At 39.6% G+C, this 23026-nt stretch overlaps 1 protein-coding gene across 1 annotated transcript in view; it reads right to left on the bottom strand.

Annotated features, from left to right (window-relative positions):
- Positions 1-1574: 1574 nt before the first annotated feature.
- Positions 1575-23026, bottom strand: part of MCUB (mitochondrial calcium uniporter dominant negative subunit beta) — a 90201-nt gene continuing 68749 nt past the window's right edge. The window contains 8 exon segments of the mRNA XM_049709646.1: positions 1575-1746; positions 1748-1785; positions 3156-3272; positions 3877-4080; positions 5953-6113; positions 16942-17046; positions 21073-21243; positions 21757-21832. Coding sequence (XP_049565603.1) covers positions 1713-1746; positions 1748-1785; positions 3156-3272; positions 3877-4080; positions 5953-6113; positions 16942-17046; positions 21073-21243; positions 21757-21832 — 906 coding nt within the window. The 3' untranslated portion in view covers positions 1575-1712.

Below are 23026 nucleotides of genomic sequence, written 5' to 3'. Positions count from 1 at the left end.
TGAGAACAGCCACAGTCAGTGCATCAGTGGGCATAGCTGTGTTCCAATAAAACTTTATATACAAAAACAGGCTCTTGTCTACCCCTTTTTCCCAGGTTTTCCTTTAGACAGTTTGAGAATTCAGAAGCCATCCTTTCTACTTTCCTAGTCTCAGCTTTTCCCCAGCACTATACATGAAATTTCCACAGACCTTAAACCTGTCTCTCTTGGGTACCTCATAGGAGCCAGGTATTCTTGGGATGGATGCATCAGTGAATAAAGCAAACACCACTCCCTGTTCTTTCATTATATTGACAGTCTTGTCTTGCTGGGAATAGAGTTTCTCAAACGCAGAACATGTCCTAAGAATTTGTCATAATACTTAACCTGGTGAAATTCATTATAAAGACATTAGTGCATATTCTTAGCTTGTTAATAAAACACACTAATATACTGCTAATTCAGCATCTCCAGGTTTCGGAGATACTGATACAAACCAGCAGGTGATCACAGTGTGTTGCTCTACTTAAGGTGTAGGAAGTTTGAATCTGATTAGGTTGAAAGATATACCCTGAAAACACTGGTATTTTTTTAAGCAAATCTCTTAATATCAGGGTGTCATCATTACCCTTTCTGTCCCATAGTCAAACATGTAAAAGGTGACATCCTGGATGTTGGATTAAATACCATTAGTTGTACATTTATAAAGATTTATGATCTACTATGAGTAGATGCTTAAATCTTTTCTAGGGATTTCCCTGGTGGCGCAGTGGTTGGGAGTCCGCCTGCCAATGCAGGGGACACGGGTTCGATCCCTGGTCCGGGGAAGATCCCACATGCCGCGGAGCAACTAAGCCCGTGCACCACAACTACTGAGCCTGCTGCGCTCTAGAGCCCGTGAGCCACAACTACTGAAGCCTGTGCACTTAGAGCCCATGCTCCGCAACAAGGGAAGCCACCACAATGAGAAGCCCGCGCACCGCAATGAAGAGTAGTCCCCGCTCACCCCAACTAGAGGAAGCCCGCGCACAGCAATGAAGACCCAACGCAGCCAAAAATAAATAAATTAATTAATTAAAAAAAATCTTTTCTAGCTGTGTGCACTTGGGCAAATTAACCTCTCTGAACCTGTTTCCTTATTATTAAATTGGGATTAAAAACAGCTACCTCCTAGGATTATAGGATTACAAATAATATATATGTGAAGTGCCCAGAACAGTACGTGACAACAAATGATAAACAGTATCTAAGTAAATATTAGTTACGATGAAACATTTCAAATGACATTTTATAATAATTTTAAGTATATTTAATGATAAAAATCTTGCAACTACTGTGAATTTAAAAAGCAATTAATGACCAGATGATTCTAAATGAAGCCTACGAATCAAAGTGAAGCCAAGAACACTGACCGTTTCACCTCCGCACGGGAATGACACAGGACAGGCTGACAAAGCTGCTTAAATGCTGAACTGTAATAGCGGCAGCTTTGATTCTGACGGACGCCTCCAAGCTCCTTCCAGCAGTAAACCTCAACAAGCCGTGAGAATCCACAAACTGAAAATCTCAAATGAGAACATCAAAGAATACCTGTGTTTTGCAAGCATTTTTTTTTTTATTAACAAGAGATTGAAACAGTCAAATTCAAATGAACTATGGGACAAAAGTTCCAGTTGCTAAGTTGCAAAATGAACACATAATGGAAAAATTCACTGACATTTAAAAATGTAAGATTACTTCTTTTCATCGAATTCCTCTACTTGCATCGCAGATAGAGTGGCGCACCTGTCTCAGGGCTTCAGTAGCCTGTCCGTGGGAAGAAGAAGAGGCACTGATCAGAGAAGACCACGAACGTATCAGATTACTGTTCACAAGGAATTCTATACCTTTAACGTCTCCTTAGGTCAATATATAGATCTAAACTATGAGTGGAAACTGCCTACAATATTTCAATTTATGTGGATCCTTTTGTAAAAGGTGAGTTTAGAGTTTCTCGTTCATCCTTATAGTTCTTGTAATGTTAGTTTCCCCCTTTACAGTGGTTTTTGCCATTTATAAAAAATCAAACAAAAAAACCCACTACTCTGACCTATCAGTTTCCCTTTTTTCCCTCAACTTTATTACCTTAAAAAAAAAAAAAAAAAAACTTTACAGTTTGCTACTCTAAATCTTCAATGCCCAGTGCTATAAACTAGTTGAAAGAACATTCCTTAGCCTTCACGGATTGGATCATTTAAATGCAAAAGTATCCACTAAATTAAAAAAAAAAAAAAAAGATCATTATATTTTTCCTAAGTAATGATTATATGGAATTTAAACATATTTTTTAAAGGCTCTTTATCTCCAAGTTTTGGACTACAAATTCTTGTTACATCCTTCCTTTTTTTAAATTTCAGGGATGGGTAGTTTAGAAGTTACGGGTAACAAAAGATAGGATGATTACTGGCTATTAAATGATCATGCATTGAGCAGTAGAAGGTATTTCTACCAAAACTTTTTTCTTATAAAATTACTAAGAAAAATTTAAAAAGCTAATGAGCCCACTGGGAGGCCAGAGGTAAAAGCTGCCTAGGAAACAGATTATATGGAAGAGCCCCAGAGCACAGGATCCAGACTGAGCTTCATACCTTGCTTTCCCCACTTTCTAACCGCGTATAACCTCTGTTTTCGCATCTGAAAGAAGGAAATGATGAAAGGAGGAATAGCATGTTGATTCTGTTTTTAAGGAGAAGAAACTTGTAAAAACCTTTCGAGAGCTTAATAAAATTGTTTATCAGAGTGCTCATCTTCCTAAAATTCTCCTTTCTTTTAGTTCTCCATAGTTACAGAATCTGCAATTGAGCTTGATATTGGACTTTGTTCTTTAAAAACACATATTCACTTGGAGATAGACTTCTATTGAAAACTGTTATTTTACTATCTCAAAGTCACTTAAGACATTTTCCATATACATTTAAAGCTATGCCAATGTAGAATACAGATGACAAGAATAAAACTGTAGGAAATTAGTATCAGGACATGTCAGCTATTTCACTGAACAAAACCACAATGCAGAGAAGCCTGTGCAGGACCACGACTTAACCCACGAGGATGAGCCACCGATTGTATTTCCCTGACACTGAATTCTGGCTCCCAAACAAGACCAGCTATAAGACGTGGTATTTGCAATAAGGTACCTTAGCAAGATCTTCTTTTAACTTGTTGTACTGCACCACATCAAAATGCTGTTGCTTTGATTTCTTGTGGAAGAAGTGAAGAAACTGCCTACTCTTAACAGCTGAGTAAGTATAATCCTGAAAAAAAAAAAAGACAAAAAACCAGAACCGAATATGCTTTAAATGAACATAATACCTCTGCAAGAAACGTGCCTTAGCAACAACAAAGCAAAGGAAGGCAGATGAGTAAAATGTGTGCCGTGGCCATCAGAGCAAGCAGAAGGCAACACAAGTAACACATTTAGTCTCATTTGAGATCAGCTGCTCCTTTCAAAAGCAAGCAAGCTGGGCAGAGAAATCACACATACAGGGAAAGAAAAGAGAAACAGGAAAATGCAGATTTTTGGCAAAATAATCGCGAGATAAGCTAAAGTTACTGGGTGGTTTGCAATACAAATTCAATTTTATTTATAAACAGGATACAGAGTACACAAATTTGATGTGTTTATCTCAACGGAGGAATTTGTTAAGTTGTACTATTTATTTCTCTATAGAGGTTATACACAGTTTCTCTAGGGTATATACAAATCTCCATCCTCTGGCAAACAACAAAATTTAACAGCTGATAAAAACCCAGATAGCAGTAATTCAATAGCTAAAAAGGTTTTATTGCTCATGACTTGGATAAGAAATTATTTATAAAAGATGTTATAACTTACCATTTTCTTAACAAACTACTCACCTGTCGAGTGACTAAAAAGTATGCAAAAAAGACCATGGAATTTGAAAATGTGATGAAGTATGTAACTGGCTCCATGATATCCCAGGAGTACACCCACCAAGTGAGCCAGGCCATTGCCCCGCCCTGAATGGACAGCAATGCTAATCCAGCCCACAGAAGTCCGTTGGTTTTGACTTCTGAGTGAGCTTCAATTCTCGCTTTCATCTGAGGGGAAAAAAAGCGACTGTTAGTTCAGTTTACAGTGCACCAACTTAAAAAAAAAAAAAAGCAGAAAAGGAAGAAAAGTAAAGTAATGCACATCTGTATTACTTTAAAGAGGTCTGATTTATGAAAAAATAGAATGTATAAAACATATACATTCATGAGTGATCACTTATTTCCAAATCAGTTCATTAATAAACCATTTTTTAAATTATAAAGGCAATACCTGCCCATGGAAAAAAATTTAAATAGTATAGAAGGGTATACAATGAAAAATTCAGAAGTCATCCTCTGAAACCTAACTAAAAATTACATGTCTATTTTCTTTGACTCAGCAATTTCACTTCTGGGAATTCATCCTACAGGTACACTTGCACATGTGATTCATCATAGGTTCATTCTTAAAAGTAAAAGGCCATAAATTATCCAATTTTTCATCAAGGTATCATGCAGCTATGGTGAGAAGGCTCTCTATGTACCAATACGGAGATCTTTCCAGGATCTACTGTTAGTGAAAAAAGGTGAGAAAAAAAGGTGTATAACAGCATATACTGTTTCCTAGAAAAGGGAACAATAATATATTTGCATTTGTTTGCACATAGATAAAGAAAATCTGAAATGATTCACAGGTTCAGGGATATGGTACTGGGAGGACAGTAGGAGGAAAACTTTCCATTGGCCACCTTTTTAGGTTTTCAAATCTTAACACAAGTAAATATCACCAACTTTTTAAAAAGTAAAGAAAAAATTAAAACGTACCATCCAACAAATAAAAAAGTCCCTTTCTCTGGCATCCCCTAAGTATTCTTAGAGGTAATCACTATCAAAAGTTTCTTTTAGGGACTTCCCTGGAGGTCCAGGGGTAAAGAATTAGCCTTCCAATGCAGGGGATGCAGGTTTGATCCCAGGTCGGGGAATTTAGATCCCACATGTTGTGGGCCAACTAAGCACATGCACCACCAACTACTGAGCCCACCTCAACTAGAGAGCACGCACGCCACAACTACAGAGCCCAAGTGCTCTGAAGCCCGCGTGCCTCAATGAAGACCCGACACAGCCCTCCGCAAAAAAAGTTTCTCTTAACAACAAGGTCCTACTGTATATAGCACAGGGATCTATATTCAATACCCTGTGATAAACCATAATGGAAAAGAATATAAAAAAGAATGTGTGTATATGTATGTATAACTAAATCACTGCTGTACAGAATTTAACACAACTATACTTTCATAAAACAGCAACAAAAAAAGTTTCTTCTACCTCTAGAAACTTTTTATTCTTACACAAAGATACACATACACCTACCCATTTTTAAAAATCACAAGTGGGATCAGAGGTTTAAAAAATGCATTTTTCGCTTAAATTAAAACAGACTCCTGCCCCTCCTCCCCAGAAAAGTTTTTTTTTTTTTTTCCTCCACCACTGATTAACTTCAGATGTTAGGAAGCCACTGCTAACTTTCCAGCTGCAATTCTGCTGAGCAGAGTGGGAGCCGTGGGCCTATTCTCTGAAAAACAAACAGTGGTAGTGCTCCAGCTAGTGCATCCCAGCTCATCTTATACTCAGTTACCAAGATACTATGGCCAATCCATGGAAAGGACGCACGGCACAGAGTTTAAGACAGCAGCCTGGAGTCAGACCACCAGAGTTCAAGTTCTGGCTCTAATACGTATTAGCTTATATACCTTTGCTGCCTTAGTTTCCTCAACTGAAGAAGGAGGACGGTAACAATACCAAACTCAGAGGCTCGTTGTGAGGATTAAAGGAGAAGATAAGCCTATGTAAAGCATTCAGAAAAACACTCAAATGGAGCAATAATACCAATAAATATTGGGTATTATTTACAAACAGACTCAACAGGTGACGCTTCCGAACCTGTTCGAGGGGCTGCAGCTGTCCCTTCAGGTGGTCAATTTTCTCCAGCAGATGGTGCTCTCTCTTTTTCTGAAACTCTTCTAAATGCAAGGCTATGAACAGTCTGTGAACCAAGGATTTCATGTTTTCCATCTCAGTAGTGTGCTCACTACTCAGTTTTTCTGAGAAAAGAAGACACAAGGGAAACATAAGGCAGTTAACACATCTTTTCCTCCAGGGTTTGTAAGTCTAGGGAACCAAATCTGAGTTCCCCCGTCTGGCCACTTGGACGCTCCCCACTCCTCGGGGAGGGGGGGGGGGCATTTGGTACCGGCCTTTATTCCTGTCTCAGGTGATTCCACTCATCTCTCTCTGGAATAATAAATAACCAGACAGTAGGTTTAAAATTCATTATGTTTTTGTCTTTTTTCTTTTGTAATATGACTAGTACTCTTTCTTTTTTAAAAAAAGGAAGAATAATACAGGAAAAGGAAGTATCCATCTACCAGAACCCAGGTGAATACCTCACCTGAGTTTGTAACATTAGTTACAGGTTCACTTTTATACCTGTGTTAACCTAAGATCCTTCTTCACCCTCAACTATCTATCCAAAATCATTTTAGGATCCCCTGGGGAGGGAAACTGGTGTACAAACATGTAAACGAAAGTATAATATACATTTGAAAAGTCATTCAAGTGTAAGTTCTTTTCAACAAGGTATAGATCTGAAGGGAGGTTCATACTGACGAAAGGGAATCGGTTTCTGAGCTTTTAACACAGAGTTCTTTTGATTCTGAATTTCTCTCATACTACCACTTCAGTGGATCTATAGATCTACATAAAACTGTGCTATAGTGATGCCTTTCTGAGGGTCATAACTGTTCCCCACCACTGTAAGAGAATTTGAGATAGGGGGACAAAGTGAGGGGAGAGAAGACAGACCTTCCTGCCAGACAGCAGAAGCAACTGCAGATACGGGAGATTTATGATCCTAGTGTCAGTATTATCCCAGCGGCTTTCCAGTCTGTGACAGCACTTAACCAGTCTGTTACAGACTGAAGTTAATTTTCCTCTATCTCCACCCACTTCTTCAAGACTTTATTGTGGTCTTTAATCCCTTCCACATTCTAGGCTAAAACTCCACAAAGAGGTGGAAACGAGAAGTTCCCTTTTAGCCTTTTGAGATTTGCAGAACAGTCAGAGCCCTTTTGCTGTGATGGAAAAAATGGATGGATACATAAAAGGTCTACATACAGAAAAACGGCAGAGATGGGGCACGATTTTGTCCAAAGCTGTGGAACGTAACAAAGATAAAGAAAGCCAGACACTAGTTCAAGTGGTAAGGATAGATGCTATTCAGTAACTGTTGTACTAGGGAAGGGGATCTGGCATGAACTGAACTCAGCTTCTATTTGTGCAGAGGTGGAGGGGCGTTTTCAGGGAGCGAGGAGAACATCAAGGGGCTTAAGCAGAGTCAGGGAAGTGGAAATTTACAAAAAGTGGGAATGGAAGTTGCTTAATGTGACCAGGCCATTTGGGTCTGTTAACTGGCGCTTGTCCAGAAGAGGAAGATCAAATAGAACAATGAGGTGCCCTAAAAATGTTTATCTCCACTTATTCCCTCAAATGCTAAATGGGAAGTAGAAGACCTCGCAGAGTGCTGGGAACTCACTGGACATGAAATTTCTATCTCAACATGGATTTTCATTTTTCTCAATTTCTTCCATCCTTCTGTCTTTGGGGTTAAATACTGTCCTGATTTTTAAAAAGAATCAAGAATAGAAGAATGTTCATAATTGTTGAAATGATGGATTTGTTTTAATTTCTCTATACTTAATTTGTGTTTGAAAATTTAAAAAAATATTTTTCCTCAAGGGATCTTCAGAGTAATTGCTGATATCAGTGCTGGAGCACGAGATCAGCCTGGATCGTCTAGTTATACCAGAAAGTAAGAAAATGCTTAAAATAAAAACGGGGGCAAGTCATAAGGACATGGGAGCCAATGATCTTCAAATTGATATGGTTAGCAGGAGCCCCTTAAGCTGGCTCCTGTGTCCTTGTGACTTACTCCCATTTTTTGTTAGTATTTCCTTATTTTTTCTTTTGTTGAAGTATAGTTGACTTACAATATTATATTAGTTTCAGGTGTACAGCATAGTAATTGAGTATTTTTACATATTACACTCCATTAAGTTATTACAAAATAATGGCTATAATTTCCTGTGCTGTATAATATCTCCTTGTTGTTATTTTATAGTTTGTATCTCTTAATCCCCTACCCCTATCTTGCCTCTCCCCAGCTGGTAACCACTGGCTTGTTTTCTATACCTCTGAGTCTGTTTCTGTTTTGCTATATACATTCATTTTATTTTTTAGATTCTACATATAAGTGATATCATACAGTATTTGTTTTTGTCTGACTAAGCATAATATTTTCTAGGTCCATCCAGCTTGCTGCAAATGGCAGAATTTCATTCTTTTTTATGGCTGAGTAATATTCGTGTATGTGTGTGTGTGTGTGTGTGTGTGTGTGTGTGTGTGTGTACATACCACATCTTCTTAAGCCAATCGTCTGTTGATGGACACTTGGGTTAACTACTGTAAACAGTGTTGCTATGAACACTGGGGTGCATGTATCTTTTCAAATTAGTGTTCTCATTTTTTTCTATATGCATACCAGGAGTGGAATTGCTGGATCATATGGTAGTCCTATTTCTAGTTTTTCTGAGGAACCTCCACACTGTTTTCCATACTGGCTGCACTGATTTACATTCCCACCAACAGTGTACAAGGGTTTCCTTTTCTCCACATCCTCTCCAACATTTGTTATTTGTAGACGTTTCGATGATAGCCATTCTAACAGTTGTGAGGTGATATCTCATTGTTCTGATTTGCATTTCTCTAATAATTAGCGATGCTGAACATCTTTTCACGGGTCTGTTAGCTATCTGTATGTCTTCTTTGGAAAAATGTCTATTCAGGTCTTCCGTCCAGTTTCCATTTGCATGAAATATCTTTTTCCATCCCCTTGTTTTCAGTTTGTGTATGTCTTTAGCTCTGAAGTGAGTCTCTTGTAGGCAGCATACAGAAGGTTCTTGTTTTTTTATCCAATCAGCTGCCCCTATGTCTTTTGAGTGGAGCATTTAGTCCACTGACATTTAAAGTAATTATTGATAGGTATGTACTTATTGCCATTTTATTAACTTTTTCTAGTTGTTTTCGTAGTTCTTCTCTGTTTTATTTTCTGTATCTAAATCACCTCCCCCTACCTCTCCCCATCCCCTTGGCATCTACTGATGATTCTTGTCTGAATTTGGCTGCAATATAATGATTTTTCAACTACAACAGCCCTCCCATATTTACCAGTCAGAACCTGGCATTCCAACTAAAAACATGAACCTTCCCTTATCTACTGATTTATTTATCTCACCATCTATTTATGAAGGCATAGACTCAGTATTACCTTATCCTAACCCCCGATAGTCCACAACCACAGCTTACTGAGAGCAGAAACCTCTGGAGCCAATACTGATAGGAACACTAAACTATAATGGTTGAACTGCTGAAGGCTCAGTGCTGACTAGTTTGAGAAATAAAAACAGTCACACATTCATGAGTTTTACCTCCAGGAGTCCCACCAGGTTCTCACAGTGAAGGTCAGAGATCAGAGAAAAATACTTCCCTGCTTCCAGCAGAGAAAGGAGAAAAGTAACCATTTTGAAACAGTCCTGAGCATTACTTTCTCCATGCCAAGGAAATTACAGTTGACCCTCAAACAATATGGGGGATAGGGGCACCAACCCCACATGCCGTCAAAAATCCACGTATAACTTTATAGTTGGCCCTGTGTATCCATGATTCCATGGACTACACCAACTGTGGACCACTTAGTACTGCAGTGTTTATGGAAACAAATGTGCATGTAAAGTGGACCCATGCAGTTCAAACCTATGTTGTTCAAGGGTCAACTGTACTTTACCAGAACCTAGTCTGGCCTGGAGAAAGGGCAATTAGCCAACTCCAGGCCCCTCTAGCCTTCCTGTCTCATATAGGGGAGGGAAAAAATGGCTAAGAAACTCTTCTGAAGGTTACAGCACAGTAATCCTGGCCCAATAAAAACCTTGAGATTTAATCATAAAATTATAGAATGCTTCTCCCCCCCCCACCAACACCTTAACACCACATCAACAGGGCTCCAGCTCTGTGCAAGACAAAGAGTCTTTTCAAGAAAGAATTTCTAGGGAAACTCAAATACAACAGGGTAGAGAAACAGGGACACTAGAAAAAACTGAAGCCTCTGATACCTACAGCTATAGCAAACAGTAAACAGCTGAGCTCCTGGTCAGATACACACAAAACCTCACACTAAAGACCTACTTGCTTCAGTTTCTATTTTTAATAATATCATGTCTAGCTTTCAACAAAAAATTACAAGGCAAGAAAAAAACAATCTAAAGAAACAAAGCAAGCATCAGAATCAGAATCTGATACCGCAGAGATTTTGGAATTTTCAGACCAGGAAATTAAGACAAATATGATTGATATGGTAAGGGCTGTGATGGAAAAAGTTGACAACATGCAAGAACAGATGAGCAATGTAAACAGAGAGATGAACATTGTAACAAAGAATCAAAAAGAATTTCCAGAAATCAAGAACACTTTAATAGAAAGGAAGAATGCCTTTGACAGGCTCACCAGTAAACTAGACACGGAGGGGGAAAGAACCAGTGAGGCTGATCATGGTGATACCCACATCCAAAGACAGAGGAGAAGCTGCAATGAGACGGGAGGAGAGGTGCAATCACAGTAAAATCAAATCCCATAACTGCTGGGTGGGTGACGCACAGACTGGAGAACACTTATACCACAGAAGTCCACCCACTGGAGTGAAGGTTCTGAGCCCCACGTCAGGCTTCCCAACCTGGGGGTCAGGCAATGGGGGGAGGATTCCTAGAGAATCAGACTTTGAAGGCTAGCAGGATTTGATTGCAGGACTTTGACAGGACTGTGGAAAACAAAGACTCCACTCTTGGAGTCCACGGCTGCAGAACAGAATAAAGAAAAAAGAATGAAAAGAAATGAAGACAGCCTAAGAGAACTCTGGGACAGCACTGAACGCAACAACATTCAAATTATAGAGGTCCCAGAAGGAGAAGAGAGAGAGAAACAACCCGAGAAAATATCTGAAGAGATTATAGTTGAAAACTGCCCTAACATGGGAAAGGAAATAGTCACCCAAGTCCAGGAAGTGCAGAAAGTCCCATACAGGATAAACCCAAGGAGAAACATGCCGAGACACACAGTAATCAAATTGGCAAAAATTAAAGACAAAAAAAAATCCTTGAAAGCAGCAAGGGAAAAAAGACAACATACAAGGGAACTCCTAAAAGGTTAACAGCTGATTTCTCAGCAGAAACTCTACAAGCCAGAAGGGAGTGGCATGACATATTTAAAGTGATGAAAGGGGAGAACCTACAACCAAGATTACTCTACCCGGCAAGGATCTCATTCAGATTCAATGGAGAAATCAAAAGCTTTACAGACAAGCAAAAGCTAAGAGAATTCAGCACCACAAAACCAGCACTACAACAAATGCTAAAGGAATTTCTCTAAGTAGGAAACACAAGAGAAGGACCTACAAGACAAACCCAAAACAATTAAGAAAATGGTCATAGGAACATACATATCAATAATTACCTAAAACATGAATGGATTAAATGCTCCAACCAAGAGACACAGGCTCACTGAATACATACAAAAACAAGACCCATACATAGGCTGTCTACAACAGACCCACTTCAGACCGAGGGACACATACAGACTGAAAGTGAGGGGATGGAAAAAGACATTCCATGCAAATGGAAATCTAAAGAAAGCTGGAGTAGCAATACTCATATTGGATAAAATGGACTTTAAAATAAGGAATGTTACAAGAGACAAAGAAGGCCACTACATAATGATCAAGGGATCAATCCAACAAGAAGATATAACAATTGTAAATATATATGCACCCAACACAGGAGCACCTCAATACATAAGGTAACTGCTAACAGCTATAAAAGAGGATATCGAAAGTAACACAAAAATAGTGGGGGACTTTAACACCTCACTTACACCAATGGGCAGATCATCCAAACAGAAAATTAATAAGGAAACACAAGCTTTAAATGACACAATAGACCAGATAGATTTAATTGAGATTTATAGGACATTCCATCCAGAAACAGCAGATTACACTTTCTTCTCAAGTGCGCATGGAACATTCTCCAGGATAGATCACACCTTGGGTCACAAATCAAGCCTCAGTAAATTTAAGAAAACCGAAATCGTATAAGGCATCTTTTCTGACCACAACACTATGAGATTAGAAATCAATTACAGGGAAAAAAACATAAAAGCACAAACACATGGAGGCTAAACAATACGTTACTAAATAACCAAGAAATCACTGAATAAATCAAAGAGGAAATCAAAAAATACCTAGAGACAAATGACAATGAAAACATGATGATCCAAAACCTGTGGGATGCAGCAAAAGCAGTTCTAAGAGGGAAGTTTATAGCTATAGAAGCCTACCTCAAGAAACAAGAAACATCTCAAATAAACAACCTAACTTTAGACCTAAAGGAACTAGAGAAAGAAGAACAAACAAAACCCAAAGTTAGCAGAAGGAAAGAAATCATAAAGATCAGAGCAGAAATAAATGAAATAGAAACAAAGAAGACAATAGCAAAGATCAATAAAACTAAAAGCTCGTTCTTTAAGAAGATAAACAAAATTGATAAACCTTTAGCCAGACTCATCAAGAAAAAGAGGGAGAGGACTCAAATCAATAAAATTAGAAATGAAAAAGAAGTTACAACAGACACCACAGAAATACAAAGAATCCTAAGAGACTACTACAAGGAACTCTATGCCAATAAAATGGACAATCTGGAAGAAATGGACAAATTCTTAGAAAGGTATAACCTTCCAAGAATGAACCAGGAAGAAATAGAAAATAAGAACAGACCAATCACAAGTAATGAAATTGAATCTGTGATTAAAAGTCTTCCAGCAAACAAAAGTCCAGGACCAGATGGCTTCACAGGTGAATTCTATCAAACGTTTAGAGAAAAGCTAACACCCATCCTTCTCAAACTCTTCCAAAATATGGCAGAGGGAGGAACACTCCCAAACTCATTCTATGAGACCACCATCACCCTGATACCAAAACCAGACAAAGATACTACAAAAAAAGATAATTACAGACCAATATCACTGATGAATATAGATGCAAAAATCCTCAACAAAATAGTAGCAAACAGAATCCAACAACACATTAAAAGGATCACACACCATGATCAAGTGGGATTTATCCCAGGGATGCAAGGATTCTTCAGTATATGCAAATCAATCAATGTGATACACCATATTAACAAATTGAAGAATAAAAACCATATGATCATCTCAACAGATGCAGAAAAAGCTTTCGACACAATTCAACACCCATTTATGATAAAACTCTTCAGAAAGTGGGCAGACAGGGAACCTACCTCAACATAATAAAGGCCATATATGACAAACCCACAGCAAACATCATTCTCAATGGTGAAAAACTGAAAGCATTTCCTCTAAGATCAGGAACAAAACAAGGATGTCCACTCTCACCACTATTATTCAACATAGTTTTGGAAGTCCTAGCCATGGCAATCAGAGAAGAAAAAGAAATAAAAGGAATACAAATTGGAAGAGAAGAAGTAAAACTGTCACTGTCTGCAGATGACATTGTACTATACGTAGAGAATACTAAAGATGCCACCAGAAAACGACTAGAGCTAATCAATGAATCTGGTAAAGTTGCGGGATATAAAATTAATGCACAGAAATCTCTTGCATTCCTATACACTAATGATGAAAAATCTGAAAGAGAAATTAAGGAAACACTCCCATTTACCACTGCAACAAAAAGAATAAAATACTTAGGAATAAACCTACCTAGGGAGACAAAAGACCTGTACGCAGAAAACTTTAAGACACTGATGAAAGAAATTAAAGATGATACCAACAGATGGAGAGATATACCATGTTCTTGGATTGGAAGAATCAACACTGTGAAAATGACTATACTACCCAAAGCAATCTACAGATTCAATGCAATCCCTATCAAATTACCAATGGCATTTTTTTACAGAACTAGAACAAAAAATCTTAAAATTTCTATGGAGACACAAAAGACCCCGAATAGCCAAAGCAGTCTTGAGGGAAAAAAACGGAGCTGGAGGAATCAGAGTTCCTGACTTCAGTCTATACTACAAAGCTACAGTAATCAAGACAATATGGTACTGGCACAAAAACAGAAATACAGATCAATGGAACAAGATAGAAAGCCCACACATAAACCCACACATCTATGGTCAACTAATCTATGACAAAGGAGGCAAGGATATACAATGGAGAAAAGACAGTCTCTTCAATAAGTCGTGCTGCGAAAACTGGACAGCTACATGTAAAAGAATGAAATTAGAACTCTCCCTAACACCATATGCAAAAATAAACTCAAAATGGATTAGAGACCTACATGTAAGATACGACACTATGAAACTCTCAGAGGAAAACATAGGAAGAACACTCTGACATAAATCACAGCAAGATCTTTTTTGATCCACCTCCTAGAGTAACAGAAATAAAAACAAAAATAAACAAATGGGACCTAATGAAACTTAGAAGCTTTTGCACAGCAAAGGAAACTACAAACAAGACGAAAAGGCAACCCACAGAATGGGAGAAAATATTTGCAAACAAATCAACAAAGGATTAATCTCCAAAATATATAAACAGCTCATGCAGCTCATTATTAAAAAAACAAACAACCCAATCCAAAAATGGGCAGAAGACCTAAATAGACATTTCTCCAAAGAAGACATACAGATGGCCAAGAGGCACATGAAAAGCTGCACAACACCACTGATTATTAGAGAAATGCAAATCAAAACTACAGTGAGGTATCACCTCACATCAGTTAGAATGGGCATCTTCAGAAAATCTACAAACAACAAATGCTGGAAAGGGTGTGGAGAAAAGGGAACCCTCTTGCACTGTTGGTGGGAATGTAAATTGATACAGCCACTATGCAGAACAGTACGGTGGTTCCTTAAAAAACTAAAAAGAGAATTACCATATGACCCAGCAATCCCACTACTGGGCATATACCCAGAGAAAACCATAATTCAAAAAGACACATGCACCCCAATGTTCACTATTTACAATAGCCAGGTCATGGAAGCAACCTAAATGCCCATCAACAGACGAATGGATAAAGAAGATGTGGTACATATATACCATAGAATATTACTCACCATAAAAAGGAACGATATTGGGTCATTTGTAGAGATGTGGATGAATCTAGAGACCATCATACAGAGTGAAGTAAGTCAGAAAGAGAAAAACAAATATCGTATATTAATGCATATATGTGGAATCTAGAAAAATGGTACAGATGAACCGGTTTTCAGGGCAGAAATTGAGACACAGATGTAGAGAACTTGGTGTATGGACACCAAGGGGGGAAGCGGCCGGGCAGGGGATGGTGGTGGTGTGATGAATTGGCAGATTGGGACTGACATATATACACTAATATGTATAAAATGGATAAGTAATAAGAACTTGCTGTATAAAAAAATAAATAAAATAAAATTCAAAAATTAAAAAAAAAGATAAAAATGGAACGTTTTCATTACATTTCAGTAGAGAATCACATGTGGAAATATGGTCAAGAAGGTTTTTTTCGCTTAACTTATGTGGAACCCAAACATCAAAGCGATTAACGTAACCAAGATGGTGCAGATTATTTTAAACACTTGATTTGGATATTTTGAGTATGTCGGCTATCTCCCGAGTGGTATAACGTTGACTGTTCTCAATTATTGCTTCAATTTGATCGCTATCAACTTCAACTTGTCTACCCAACCATGGAGCATTGTCCAGAGAGAAATCTCCAGCACGAAACTTCACAAACCACTTTTCACATGTTTGATCAGTCACAGCACTTCTCCATACACTGCACAAATCTTTTTTTTGCGTTTCAGTTGCGTTTTTACCTTTCTTGAAATAATAAAGCATAATATGCTGAAAATGTTGCTTTTTTCCTTCCATCTTCCATATTAAAATGGCTACACAAAAATTCACCAATTTTCCTTTTTTTTTTTTTTTTTGCGGTACGCGGGCCTCTCACTGTTGTGGCCTCTCCCGTTGCGGAGCACAGGCTCCGGACGCGCAGGCTCAGCGGCCATGGTTCACGGGCCCAGCCGCTCCACAGCATGTGGGATCTTCCCGGACCGGGGCACGAACCCGTGTCCCCTGCATCGGCAGGTGGACTCTCAACCACTGCACCACCAGGGAAGCGCAAATTCACCAATTTTGATAAGTCTTTTTTTAAATGCATGCTGATATGACAGCTGTCACAATACAATCTAACAAAATTGTTTTGAATGAATGAAAGACAGCTATGTGCTACTAGAGCCATCGAACGGAAGAAACCGAACAAATGTTTTGGCCCAGACAACAGAAAATGTTCCACTCCAGCGCTTGATAGTGGGGGAGGCTGTGGGGAAGGGGTGGAGCTCATGGGAACTCTCTGCTCTCTGCTCCACCACGCTGTGAACCTGAAACTGGCTAGAAAAAAGAAAACCTACTTAAAAAAAAAAAAAAAGTGAAGACCTGTACAACGGTATACACTTGAGTTCCTGATTTTCAGGTCCACTTCTTCTTAACCCAATAATGTCAGATTAAGCATTCAAGATCCTAAAATGAAGCCTTAAAAGTCTAAAAAGAGTATATGAGCCTAAAAGCTCTGACAGATGACTTCTACCAATCATTTCTACCCTTGCTAGAAAAGCTTACACATTGGCTCTCCAAAGCCTTCTTGGTCATTTGGTTAACTAAAACAAATTCTTAGGATAAGGCTGCTCCCTGAAAAAGGCCCACAGCGAAAGGGAAGTGTTAAGATACTTGCATAGCTGTGTTTCTTACCTTTCTTAGGGCACTGCACATCGTATGTGATTTTATTAATGACAAGTCTAAAATCATTCATTAGCAAGATTTCCATCAAGGTTGAAGCTGCAATTTCACTGCCATCTGAAAATGCAAAAATAAGTCCTTGTTTTACAACAGTAAGAACCATGTTTCAACATATGGAAAAACACTTGCTAATCCAGGTCTCTACAATACAGTAGTGGACATCTGTCTGTTCTGGTGGGGGGCTTTCCCATACCCGATACTGTTCCCGCCGGGAGGGAATCCTCTCTTGCTGCTCTACTGCTCATTACAGTGGACCAAGAAGAGCAGGCAGGCACCCCATCTCCCACTCTGTCGGCGGCGCTGGGACCCAGGCTGACGTCCCTCGTGGGACTGTACCTGCGGACGGTCATGCAAGGCCAGAGCAGTGCAGGTGACGGCGGAGGGGCTGAGGGTGTTGGCAGCAAAGCCCATCAGGCCGTTCCCAGCCTAACCTCTCTACTCACGTCCTTCTTCAGCTCCTACCCTCTTCTTTCTTTTTTATTTTTTTAAATTTATTTATTTTTGGCTGCGTTGTGTCTCCGTTGCTGCGCGCAGGCTTTCTCTAGTTGCGGCGAGCAGGGGCTACTCTTCGTTGCGGTGCGCAGGCTTCTCATTGTCGTGGCTTCTCTTGTTGTGGAGCACGGGCTCTAGTAGTTGTGGCACGTGGGCTCAGTAGTTGTGGCTCGCGGGCTCTAGAGTGCGGGCTCAGTAGTTGTGGCGCACGGGCTTAGTTGCTCCATGTGGGATCTTCCCGGACTGGGGCTGGAACCCACGTCCCCTGCATTGGCAGGCGGATTCCTAACCACTGCGCCGCCAGGGAAACCCTCCTGCCCTCTTCTGGGCCTGGCTTTCTTTCAGTTCCAGTCAGAGAGCCTGCTGACACACACCCCTGCTTAGTCAGAGCCCATTTCGGCGGCTTGCAGCCAAACGCGCCTAACCGCTCTGTGGAGGCACGTGGGCAGGAATGTTTGTGGAAGCCCGCCTCTCTCTTACTTTTAGCCGCTAAGGGGGAGTGATGTGCGTTGACTGAAACTTGGTAGCACCGCAACCACCGCCACACAGGGCTCCCTCCCTTTCTAGCCGAGCTAAGACCACAAGAGGCAAAACTGCAAGCGGCTGGGGGTGGCAGGGAGATCGACAAACATAGCTGAACCGAAGGAGTAAATCTGCACTTGTGCGGTGTATTTCCTAGAGGTGGAGAGATTCTAATAGTGATTTCAAATATCCCAGGAACAGTTCAGAAAAAAAAAAAAAAAAAATCTCTAGGAGAATGTCAGAGTCAGTGTGCTTCGCACAGCCTCTTATATAGCCTAGCTTTTGCTGTTATATTTTTGAACTTTCATGTAACCCAGGTGTTAAGATTCAAACTCACTGAACAGTAAGCAAAAAACTGGCACTGGTAGGGGTTTCTATCATTCTTCTTTCGGAATGGTCTACATATAATTACGCGATACAGAGTCCAGGATGTATATTTTCGCCTGGCCTGGCATCGCTTGGCTGCATGCAACCGGATATGCGTGACAACAGTAATACTGCTAGTAAAATCAGGGAGAACCTGCTTGCCTGCCTCCTGTCTGGCTCTCAGCAGTTCTTTTGTTCAGAAGGCAGCAAGTCAAGGCTGCACCTGGGGCTGTTCCTAGAATTTGGCTGTTTGGGTTCCTGTTCATCAGCTGCGGTGAGATCATCTTCCCAGGAATTGCCAAATAACTCAGCCCACACTGTGGGCAAAACTGTGACAAGCTTAGAACACTCTTTTCAAGCCCAAATTAAATGCAGGCAAATTCCACCCACAGAGCCTCTTTTTAAAAAGATCAGCAACACACCAAATCCTTGTATCTGACTTTGCAAGTGTCATTTAAAAATTTACATTTAAATGACTTCACACCTGCTCCTTAAAATATTATTATAAAAAGAAATCAACTGAGTATGATTTCTCAGTTGAAGTACTACATTATCCTTTATGCTATTATAGGAACAGCAAGAGATTGATGTGAAACACTTTTAAGGAGGTAACGATACAGTGATGAATTTTTCACTTATTCTTGGGCAAGTACTGATATGAACCCCAACACAGCGTTTTCACTCAGTCCAAAGAGCCCCTTTACTCTATGATTTCTAGGGGTTTTCTCTGTGTTTTATGTTTCAAAGCTACTCAAATTATTTGTTTAGAAACAAGCAGGGTACACATCAATGTTTTAACCTTATTTCAGGCAAGCACTGTGCTCAGAGCCCTTCTGAGTTCTGGGTTTGCACTTCCCTGCTCTGAGGAAGGCAGGCCCTGACCTGCAGGGAAGGCCCAGGGGTTTCGATGTTCCTGTGACTGGGGGGCGGGAATGTCGGTCCAGTCAGGGATGAAGTATTAGGCCACTGTGGTCACGGTACTAAAACCTTTTTTGATCCTGGTTTTAGCAAGAAGAAACTCCCCTTCCGGTTAAATCCAAATTCCTTACAATAACCTACAACAAGGCTTTCCCTAACCTGCCCATCCCCTCCTACTTGGACCCAGCTCCCTCCCTTTTCAGTTGAGGGTGGAGTTAGCTCCCACCTCAGGACCTCTGCCTGGAGAGCTCTCTTTCCATCTATATCTTCTCTCATCTCTTCCGGGTCTCCATCTACATCTTCTCTCACCTCTTCCAGGTCTTCACCTAAATGTGACCTGAGTGAGCACCTCCCACCAACACACACAACTCCCACCCCCCATCACTCTGCTTTATTTTTGACTGTAACACTAATTATCTAACATATTATATATTTTATTTCTTTACCTTGTTTCTTTCTCCTCTTAAAATGTAAGCTCCCTAAGAACAGGAGTTTTAATCTCTGTTGTTCTTTGCTCTATCTCTAGCATCTAGAACAGTGCCTGGCATATGTTAGTGTAAAAAAATTAATACACAGAAACCTCAATTAAATAGAGTCCAGAGACCAGAAGGGGGAGCTCTCACACCCTGTGAGGACAGCAGAGCCCAACAGGAAGAAGAAAGACTCCTCTTCTTTCCCAGCAAGGACTCAGCCAATGAAAAGCCATGGACTGTTTGTTTACTATAGCCCTACTCACTTCCTTTTCCTCTATAAAAGCGGTCTCCTCCCCTTGTCCTGCAAGTCCTCACATGTGGCTCACCATGGTTGCAGACCCTGAATTGCAATTCTCTGCTGATCTGCAATAAATCCATCTTTGCTGGAGAAATATCTGGCAGTCTCTTTGTTTCAGGTCAACATTTGTTAGGTGCTCAATATTTGTTGAGTAAATAAATTCTTTAATCTCTATTTTTCCAACTTCCATGTCTACCTCTTAATTGGTTCTGAACTTGGATAGGGAAGAAGAATGTTAATTTCCCTTTCAAAACTGCAATATTAATCATTAACTTTTAAATAAGTTTATTCTAAGTATGTAATACTACAATAAAATAACAGTGCAAATTTATTCACTTATTTATATTTATAGTAGCCTCTGTATATTGGACTGGGGTAAAAGAATTCTTTATTCTCTTTTAGGGGCAGGAGGACGTCCTTTTATGTCCTCAGACCATGAAAACATAAAAGCTATATCCTAAATTTTAAATGTCTATGTGATTAACCACCTCTGCTGGTATTAAACTATATATATATATATATATATATATATATTTATATTTATATACACACACACACACACACACACACACACATACTTTCCTGAGAACTAATTCGTCAAAAAACACGCTAGACTATAACTGCTTTATAACAAAGGTTAATGAACTATTTGTGTATTTTAGTTATTCACTGGCTATTTCAATCATTGAGCCTGCATTTCATTTTCTAATTATTCAAATTTCTTACAGAAAATTAGACACTAATGACTGTGTCATTAAAATTTTCTCAGAGAAAAATCTGGGGGCTAAGTTTATGAAATAAGTAACCAAAACATGCATAAACTTATTCCATTTCTTTTTTATTCAATAGGGTTAATTTTTTTTATATTACTGATGTTCAAAAGTGACGGACTCAGTAACTGCCAACCATTTATTATATAATGAATTAAAGAATCAAGTTTCTAGAAAAGTAAAGAACCAAAACAAAGGTTCAGAAGAAGAGAAAAAGACAAAGTTGAAGAAAACATATATATACCTGCTGTGAAGATGGCAGCCGTTTTGATACCTTTATCTTCATTTTGTAGGTCCTGAAGGAATGAACCAACCGTTGATAACATTGGTTTGACTACAAACTGACAGCGCTCTTTTCTGGACGGCAAAGTAAGTGTTACCAAGGGAAGGCCATGTTTATAATTAATTGTGATTTCTGTTAAGAAAAAAAAAGATGGTAATAGAGGATGGATAACATTTCCTTTAAAAATAACTGTTAAAATTATTATTAAAAGATTATTAACTACAAAAATTCTAGAAGGGATGCCTATGGAATTCATAACCCTCTGAATGCCTATAATCATTTACATCACGCCTACAGTGCCTTCATTATACTAGTTTACATATTCCCCTCATTCTATAACATTTTATTAAGCATGTATCACACTTTATTATAATTATCTGCTTAGAGTCTTCCTAGGTAAAAACTTATTGAGGGCAGAAACTGCTTCTAAGTCATCTGTAACTCCTTTGATTGCTGGAGTGGGAGTTTGCCAAAAGACATCAGAGATCTTATGGGAGCAGAAAAGGAAGGAACTGAACTCCGAGGGGGGGTGGGAGGGGCAATACAAGAAAAGTCTATTTTGCTCAAAACTCACACTTCTCACTTTATTTGGAAGACTGGAAATAAATTAGCATGGGGAATCAAAGAAGTGATAAGAAAACTTACCGTCAGATGGCCCCACTGTACTATAAAGATTTGACTGATACAATTTCAGATTTCCACATAGTTTCTCACACAAAACCTGTAAGAAAAAAATGATTTTTTTTCTTTTAGGAAAAGTGGGAAAGCTGAAATAAGTGTCTGTACTTGAAGACTGTTTTAACGTTGTATGGCAAGCATGACGAAAACTTCAGCGTCCCACACATACCCAGGTAAGCCCTTAGAGAAGCTCACTAGACCTTTCTGACTGTGTTGTCCCATATGGGAGCCACTAGTCACATGCAGCCATTTAAAGTTAAATCACTTAAAATTAAATAACACTAAAAATTCAGTTTCTCACAGTCAGTCACCTTTGCCACATTTCAACTGCTCTATAGCTCTGGGTCTAGTAGCTACCGTATTGGACAGCACAGAAATAGATCATTTCCATCATCACAGAAAGTTCTACTGGACGGCACTGCTGGGTCTAGAACATCTGAATGGCTACCTTACTATGGGATGTATTTTTAGGGTTTGTATTGGTGGGTTTTTTAAAAATTAATTAATTATTTATTTTTTTGGTTGTGTTGGGTCTTTGTTGCTGTGCACGGGCTTTGTCTAGTTGTGGCGAGCAGGGGCTACTCTTCGTTGCGGTGCGCGGGTTTCTTGTTGTGGAGCACGGGCTCTAGGCGCACAGGCTCAGTAGTTGTGGCTCGCGGGCTCTAGAGCGCAGGCTCAGTAGTTGTGGCGCACGGGCTTAAGTTGCTCCATGGCATGTGGGATCTTCCCGGACCAGGGCTCGAACCCATGTCCCCTGCACTGGCAGGCAGATTCTTAACCACTGCTCCACCAGAGAAGCCCTGTATTAATCATGGCAGTGGTGACAAAGACTCCCTCCTCAACCAAACTTTAGTCAGTGTCCTCTAAGCCTGACTAAGCCCCATCCTTGTGCATGTCCTCCAGGAGGCCAGCTTTAGCAAGAATGTTGTTGAGTTAGTTTAGCCAGAACCCCCCAACCCTCAGTGTCTGATCAAATTCCTCATCCTCCACTATTCCCCAGGTATTATCTGATCACCCTAGTCTGTCTTCAACAAGAATCCTGCTAGGTCAGGTGAGCAAAGAATTACTCCATCCTCTTAGTATTCCCATCCACTGCCCCTCCAACTCTGCTCGTTGGATATAAATCCCCACTGTTCCCAGTTGTGAAAGGGATGAGCCCAATCTCTCTCCCCTATTACAAAACCCCACTGTAGCAGTCCCCCAGAATAAAGTCTACCTTACATTCCTTAACAAGTGT

This window comes from Orcinus orca, chromosome 4 (assembly GCF_937001465.1).
Source record: "Orcinus orca chromosome 4, mOrcOrc1.1, whole genome shotgun sequence".
Lineage (NCBI taxonomy): Eukaryota > Metazoa > Chordata > Mammalia > Artiodactyla > Delphinidae > Orcinus > Orcinus orca.
The sequence above is the reverse complement of the archived record's forward strand: the minus strand, read 5'-3'. Positions and strand labels throughout refer to the sequence as shown.